At 50.9% G+C, this 8,266-nt stretch overlaps 1 protein-coding gene across 1 annotated transcript in view; it reads left to right on the top strand.

Annotated features, from left to right (window-relative positions):
* Window positions 1-247: 247 nt before the first annotated feature.
* Window positions 248-8,266, top strand: part of LOC109286626 (cytokine receptor-like factor 1) — a 15,186-nt gene continuing 7,167 nt past the window's right edge. Inside the window, exons 1-4 of the mRNA XM_019501267.1 lie at window positions 248-383; window positions 3,254-3,332; window positions 4,927-5,047; window positions 5,789-5,949. Of these exons, the coding sequence (XP_019356812.1) occupies window positions 294-383; window positions 3,254-3,332; window positions 4,927-5,047; window positions 5,789-5,949 (451 nt within the window). The 5' untranslated portion in view covers window positions 248-293. The remainder of the gene's footprint in view (window positions 384-3,253; window positions 3,333-4,926; window positions 5,048-5,788; window positions 5,950-8,266) is intronic.

Raw genomic sequence — 8,266 nt, 5'->3', positions numbered from 1 at the left:
TGTGGAAGTGTGGTCAATGCATACCAGCTAGACGCTTCATAAAGCCAGGGACTCTCCACAGACCTTTGTCCCTCTGGCAGGGGAAGTCCTGTTAGACTAAAAGAACCAAGAGAATCTCCTGGGTGATTCTTTTCAGGATTGCCTTTGGCTAGCTGGTTTCCTTCAAAATTGCTCGGTTCCCTTTTTTGAAAAAGAAACTTGGAATAAAATTAAGCACCAGAAATAATCCAGAAAAGAGGTTGTTCTTTTTTTTTTTCCTCTTATAAAACCCAGCCCCCTCATACTTTTAGCTAATGCGATGGGTATATAAATCAGTGCTGACTTGCATAGACAGATACGAACTTTCCCTGCACCCGGCAGAAAAAGAAAGGGAACCTGCTGATGTGAGTCTTTCCTATTTGCTGGCATTGCTTGCACTGGGGGTGCTCGGGGCACTTTGGTGCTGGGGTAGGGGTGGGATATGAACTGCGCAGCAAAGAGAAGAGGTGTGGGTTCATCCTCCTCTCCTGGTGCGTGCTAGAGCCTCCCTGCCATGCTTGACTTTTTATCCCTAGCTTCTGGAAAGGAAATAGTTTGTCTCTGGGATGCACCAGGTGGCACCAAATGGCAGGTATTTACAAGTCATTTCCCCAGGGCAGCGATGCCCAGCCAGCACTTCATCCCTCTGCAGATTACTCAGGTTGGGCAGAAAGGAGGGCAATAAGCCACAGTTCAGGCTCTTTGCAACAGGGCAGTGCACAGTAACTCTCGCTTTTCTCCAAAGGCTCCTCTGCAAAAGGCGCAGGCCTGCAAGCCTTTCATGTGCAGAATTCCCACGCTTCTCTGGGAGTTCTGGGAGGGGGCAGTTACAGGATCAGGCCCACAATACATTGTGCCAAAGCAGTAGTAAAGCTGTCATGGAGCCCTGTTCATCTGAATGAAACGCAGGGTTGTACCTGCAGTTAGGATCTGGACCAGGGGTGATACCTGCCCCACCTGATGCTTTTGTGGCCCTTATTAGAGTCTGCAGAAACTTGTTTAAAAAGACTGATTAGAAGCTGACCTAACCACTATAAAGAAGCTGGGTGTAATGGAGGCAGTTGTATCCGCCTGAGTCTGCAGGCAGCCTGGAACAATGGATCTACAGAATCCCTGTCTCACCTCTTTATTTCATGGGCTCATTAGTGCCGACACGGTGCTTGAATGTCAATATTAACTACTTTGTGACTGGTTATATTAGCAACAATCGCTGTGGGGGCAGAAGTGTGAAATGGTGGGTAGGAGTGAGGAGTCATTGCCATGAAGGAACTGGAAAAGGATGGAAGGAAGAGAAAGGCGAAGCGGGGAAAGAAGAAAAAGAGTGGCTGGAGGAGGCATCCATCAAGCAGGCATACTTGCAACCCTGTGTGCGGGGAGGTAGATTTTTTCCAGAGCAGTGCTAACAGCTTAACAGATGAGAAACAAGAGCACAGGGCTACATTTTGTAAGGTACTGAGGTGCTTCTGGCTGGCAATACGTGCCTCTCTTTCCCCTGACTGCATTGCTAATCTCTCTGTCATGGCAGTGGGAGATCTGCAGGAAGCCCTCCATCTCCATCCCAGCTCACAGACTGCTGTGGAGCCTGAAGTGCGGCCCACTGAGCCCCCTTTGATTCCCATCCTCCCACTATGATTATTCCTTACTTCATCCTTCACCCTAATTCTGTACCATGCAGCTCTTGTGTGTCGCCAGTGGCTGAGCCGAGACAGGAAAACACAGCTGTCTGCAAGGCCTGCTTATATTCATCTGAAAAGCTGTTCAGGAGAGGAAACTTAGGCAGAAAGGTAAAGGGACTTGCCCAGGGACATGGAGGGAGGGACTCAGTGCCACAATCAGCTGCAATTAGAAGCTTTAATTCCTGTGCTGGCAGACCACTAGCAAGTGCCTGTGATCCCTGTCAATTAGACTAGATTATGGGATAATTTTTGCCAATTATAAATTATTATACATGGTGCAATCCTCTCCCTCCCGCTAACGCCCTGGGAATGTGCAGGCATCTCTTCCCGGCGTGCTGCATTAGCACCCACGTGGGCGCAACCCGCAACCTTTTCCTCTCTGGCCAGTTGGTGTATTCTCACGAGGCCAAACCCTGGTCTAGACCCTCATGGCAACTGGACTGGACAGACTGGGAAGAGGCCTCAGAGAGTGAGGGGCTATCATGCAGTGCCAGGGTCTCTGCAGAGCACATGGGCTGCCAAGAGTGCAAGGGCAGCATGGCACTCAGGATAAAAACCCCTTTCCATGCTGCTCTGGGGAAGGAGCTCTGCTGGCTCCTCTGACAAGGCTGCACTAGCACGGCTCCAGTGAAACACCGACAGAGCTGGTGGGACAGATACGGTCAATTTGCGATCGTTTCTGGCAGACTTTGGCTCTGGTGAGAAGCCTGGTCCAACGATCCCATCGCAGCAGCAAATGGGTCAGCGTACGCATTAACCCCAGGATATGCTGCTCACAGAGAACATATCTAGCCATCAAGGAGAAGGGGAAAAAACAACCCATGGTATTTCATCTGCTTAACCATCCACCATGGAACAGCTATCTCTTTCCCACTGTGAACTGCACGCCCCTTTTACGATGCCAGGCTGTTGGAAGGCTTCAATTTTCTGCTTAGTAAATATAACTCAGGCCGTGCTGTCCAGTGCAGTGATGGATCGCCTGTTCTCTGGGAAGCACAAAGCCCTGTAGAGGCAATCCTTAATTAAGTAACCTCCAGAGGCACCTTTCAGCCCTGCTGCTCAAAGTCTCAGCGTGCTGCAGCAAGCGGTACACCCATTTTACAGAAACCTACTCCAAAATGCAGAGCAATGACTAAGCTCCTGCCAAAGCCACACTAAGAGCTGGAGGCAGAATCCAGGAGTCCTGTATCCCGCAGGGCATCACTGAACGGGCCAGTTGCTAAAAACCAGTTCATCTTATAATGGTAAGAAAGAAGGTAGTTATTAATCATCACACTGCTTTGCCTAAGCACAGACAGTCACTTGGGGGAAGCATCTACCCACCACAAAACCCCAGTGATTGCTTGTGTTTGGGTAGAGAGACACACTTTTTTCTTTGCATCATGTACCAAACTACTGAGGGTGTGGGGGGAACGGAGGCACTGTTTCGATGCCATGGGCTGCATTGTTAGGGAGCTGAAGTGCTGGAGTTTTTAAATAAAGCTAGAAACAGAGCTCTCGGTAGATGCTGTCGCTGCGTTTTTAATTGTCCGTATGTTGTATCCATTATGTCTCCCCAGATGGCAGGGCTGCTTAACTACTACTTCCTCATCTGTGCTACGATTGTGAGGATCTCCAGCCGGTACCTGGAACCGAAAGGTAAAAGCCACTGCCTCGGTACCAAGCGCTGAGAAGTTGTAGGGATTCACCGCAGTGCCCTGTGAAAAATGATCTGGGCTGCTGGGGAGCGAGGGCAGTGTGATCAGAGGGAAGGGAGAGCCCTTTCCTTTACTGGGCTTAATGGGAGGACCCCCAGGGGTGGCTGTGATACTATGCCCAGTCCTGACCAGGGCCCCATGTTGGTCTGTGTTTGTACAGAGCTGAGCACAAAGACAGCCTCTCTCCTGGAGGAGGCGGCAGCATTTAGTCAGATGCTGATCAGAGAGATAACGCGCGTTGCGGTGACAGGGGCCTGGATCCCGGCACACGGCAGCTGGGGGTGTTGTGCCTATAAGGCAGCGATAAGCAGCACATGGGAACCTGATCCTCAGTGATTAAGAGCACTGTGCAGCTGCCCTGTTATTCTGGCTTAACAGCAGGAGCCAGGCCCCTTAGGAAAACATGCAGTTAAGTATCTCATTAGTGTGATGAGAGTCACTCTTGAACCCCTGTCTCTGACCACAGCTTGCCCCTTCTGTATCCTATACACAGGAGCAAGTGCACAGGGGGCTGGCTGCCGCCCAGGATGCCCCATGCATCACCTGCCTTGCTCTCCCCTTGCACGGGGCATGCCAGCCTGCTGCCCTGTAAGCAACGATTTGCAGGCGCATAGGGATGTCTCTCTGCCTCTGTTTGGCCAGCTGGGGAGGGAGGGAATGGGCCTTCGCGTGGAGCAGGGGAGGTGGAAGACCTCCTGGCCAGTGGCAGGGAGCTGCAGATGGGGCAATGTGGCAGCATCTGCTTTTGTTATCTGAGACTCAGTGCTGTGGGCAGGGGGTTGTAGCTACACAAATATAGGGAAGAGAGAAGCACATGCACGGGGACCTTGTGGCCTGAGCCAGGTGTTAACAATCATCTGGGGGAGCGGGGAAGAATCACTCACAGCATGCACGTGCTGAAAGCCACGATGCTAAACAAACCAACTCTGCGGCCTTCCTGCATTTCCTCCTGTCCCGGATATCAAAAAGCTACTTTCCCATCTGACATATTCTAGGCCGGGGGAAAAAAAAAGGTTCATTTTAATCAAAGCAGAATCGCATCTGGAATCCTACATTGGGGATCTCGGCTTCTGCACTCTTCTGCACTAAAATAGGTAGACAGATGTTTGCTTCCAGATTTAGAACAAAACGAACCCCAGGTTGAGATTTCACTTGCCAAGGTTTTAGCCTGGAGTAAATTTAACAGCTACATTAAAAGACCCTGAAATAGAGTCATAGCAGCAGCACTCTGTTAGAGCTTAACTAGAGGATGGAGGTGAAAACAGCCTGGCTGTGATGTAGGCTAGGTAGAGATGCTCTTCCAAACACATTTCTGGTTTAGGCTGTGAAGAAGGCAGTGTTGCCTCCTGGAATATGTGGCATAAAAGTGCAGTAGGAATATTATAGCTTTTTGAATGCTAACTTCTCTACAAGGAGAGGCTTCACAGCATTACCAGTATGATGTTGCCTAGGTCTGGTAGCAAAAATGAATGGCAGTCAGCATGACTGATGCAATAGCAGCCTCCCCTCCCCAATCTTCTCCTTGTTATCTCCAGGAGTGTCTTCCCACTTCAACCTGCAGTGTTTCATGCTTTATCCCAAATACATGTCATGCCACTGGAGTCCACAGGATGGTGCTCGGCCCAATGCAACTTTCCACCTCAGGTACAAGATGAGGTAAGGAAAAGTGGACGGAAATTTTATCTGAGGCACGAAACACAATCCTCAGTGCAGTACAGGCTCATGGGAGAGCCCACAACTTTGCAAGGGCTTACAGCAGGCTAGGATGCAACTCTTGCTTGGGATTGTTTCATTCTCTGCATTTGGGTTTCCCCCCTCCATGAGTGTCTTGTGCGCACTGTGGGCTGGACTGGACAAGCAGCGCAATGGCTGCATTGCACCATCTCCGAAAAACTAGATGGGAGTGATAATAATGGTTTAAGTGTCTTTCTGTTCACATATTTGGCCCTCCAGTACAGATGGGTCTTCTAGAGCTTATAATGTGCTGCCGTGGGTGCTTGGACTATTGCTGGCGTAGTCAGAAAGAAGCTGCCCCCACTTTATGTACGTTTATGAATCACATGCACTGGTCTGACCCTCTTTAACTACTCTGGCAGGCCGATACAGGAGGTAGGTGTCTCGGGGATGGGTGTTAGGAGCTGGACACACCAAGTACACCTTGCCATGCCATCCATCCAGATGGTTGTCCTAAGGAAATGGCTGTCAGCACACAAGCATATTCCAGCGGCGGTGCAATGGGTTGAGAAATGAACCACCTAGAGACTCAGGTACATGCAGGTCAGGATGCTGCAGTTTTGAAAAGAAATACTGTACCTTCTTTTAGATGAAGTGTGAGATGAGGGGCAGCTGAATTAGACCTTACTGCAAAGAAACCTAATTTTTTTCCCTTTGGCTCAGGGGAGCAACAGAAGTTGAAGAGTGCAAAGACTACATCACCCAGGGCCCAAACTCCTGCTACTTCAGCCGTGTCAACCTGTGCCTGTACTTGACCTACGAAATCTGGGTAGAAACCACCAGTGAGATGTCGGAGAAGCTGGTAGTTAACACTGAAGACATTGGTGCGTGCGATTTGAAGTATCACTGCTTGATTGGTTGGGTCTCTGATTAACAGCATTCTCAGCAGACAGGAAATTAAAGTAAATCCTCACATTTAGGGCCTGATCAAAGCCCACTGGAGTCAATGGAAAGACATCTAATGAGTTGTACGGGCTCTGGATTAGGAGAAAGGAAGTCTGTTGTAGTGGTCTTACAGGAGCCTGGAACAAGTGAGCTATTAGTTCCCTCTGGAGTTGCATGCAAAGCAAATGATGTGTCTTGGGTCTGGTCAGATGGACTACGTACCATGAGATAAAGGGGAGAAGGCTTTTACACCATGTCAGCTCCACTTCTACCTCATGGTAAGTGGTTTGTCTGCTTCCCCATCTACCGATAGAGATCACACACCCTCGCCAGGGCAAACAATAATTATAACTTTAGGTCTGTGCAGTCATCTGAAGAGCTCTTGCTGTTCAGACCTTGAAGTGCTCTTGCTGTTCACCACCCAAGCCTTGTCTTTGATAGGGAAAGGGTGGAGATCTGACTACACCGTGTACCCCACACGGGATTAAAGTCCCAGGGTGGACAAAGCCACTCCTAGTTTCGACATATGGCAGTCGGTGGAGAGTCCTTGCACCTGCACAAAGGGCCTTTTCCACGCTAGGTTGTTAACCTTGCGCTGCTAGACCCTTGGTAAAAACCTGCTTTATTTTCCATGGGCCCCTTATGTGAGCAAGACACCCCACAAGAGCATGCTCTGCTTTAGTGCTCTTGGCATGAAGCTCACATGAGGACCAGCTGTTCCTCTGTGCTCAGAGCCCAGGCCCCACCTTTGCTGAGAAACAAAAGAAACTTCAGCCAACGCTACAGCTGTCTCCTTCTGCGACAGTCCCTGGGGCCAAACAGCAGAGGAGGCCTCCACCCAGGGGGCAAGTGCCTTAGGGTGCTCGTTATCTTATAGGACTCCATCCAAAGGCTGGAACAAGAGAGACCCCTGCCTCCAGGGCTGCTTATGCTAATAGGTACCCCCTCTGCCCCTCTCCCCACCCCTCCAGGGAGCCTGCTGGCTTCAATACAGCCTTCTACTGATTGCCTGCACTGCTGCTGCTACCGTCTACCTGTATTCCCTTTCCTCGCTGCACAGATCCTTTCCCGGAGGGGTGGGCGGAGCACTAACCTCCTTCTAAATCTTGTGCCATCGAGCCTGCCCCGGTCCATGTCTTGCTTCTTGCCTCTCCATCTCTCAGGGGCTCGGTTTTGCAGCTGCTGCTTGCCATCAGCCTCCAGTGAAGTCAACGGGGAGGTACTCGCGTGCAGCTGCTCCAGAATGAGACCCTTGCCCCTCAGGTGGAAGGCCAGACCCAGGAGGGTCTTGTAGAGCCACACTAAAAAGGGCTAGAAATATGTCAATTTGATGGAGCTCTAGGGGAAACCCCCCCCCCGGTGTGCCCCATCTGTGAGCTCAGGGTGCTTGTACATGTGATGCCATTACCATGGACACGTGATGAAAAGGTCGCTTTGTGTGGCTTAATGGCATCACGTTGTACACGTGCAAGAGTTTGGGGGGTTTTAAATGAGTTTGCACGTCGTTTAGTTTGCAACATTGCAAACTGCAATGATGCAGGAGCCAGCTCGCCTCCCCCCCTGCCACGGGAGAGGTGGGCAGGCACTGTAGAAAGAAAGGATCAGGCCCCTCGCCGCCTCTGCTCAGACTCTGGGTGCCTGGGAGGCAGGAGTGGGCGCAGCGGTCTGATCTGTCTGTGTGAACCACAAGCTCCCCCACTTCAGGGGCTGTGTTTTAACACCAGCCATATTGGAGAGGTGCCTAAGCCCTGTCTTTAAAGGGCTGTAACATGATTCATTAATGTGATTCCAACGCAGATGGTTGCTAGCTACCAAGGCAGGACCAAATGGTATTGCAATACAGGCAGGGCACTGCTGAGCCCTCACGCAGTCCCTTGACACTGAGAAATGTGCTGCGCACATAAGCCCCTTAGGAGACCCCTTTCTTCCCCTATTTTTCCCCCTGGACAGCACAGTAATGCTACAAGGGAGATGGTGGGTGGCAGCTCCTGAATGTTAGGGACCTCTTTCAAAGGCAGTAGCGGCTGAAACGCCCCGACACTGGCGCTGCTTTCCCTCCCATCCCTCACTTTTGGCTGCCAGCTTCTCTTCTGTATGAGCCGCCTCATATATTTTTTTGTTCAGCCTTCAGCAGCATGCGCCACCCATCCCCCTCCTCTGCAGAGCGAAACAGCTCAGCCTTTTCCTAGGCTGGTTCCTGTGACTTGATTCAGTGCCAGGTCTGTGGGGGGGTGGGGGTGGGGAGAGACTCGCGCG

The sequence above is a fragment of the Gavialis gangeticus genome, unplaced genomic scaffold (assembly GCF_001723915.1).
Source record: "Gavialis gangeticus isolate Ggan-Ray unplaced genomic scaffold, GavGan_comp1, whole genome shotgun sequence".
NCBI classification, from domain to species: Eukaryota; Metazoa; Chordata; order Crocodylia; family Gavialidae; genus Gavialis; species Gavialis gangeticus.
Note: the sequence above shows the minus strand (reverse complement) of the source record. Positions and strands in the feature narration are given on the sequence as shown.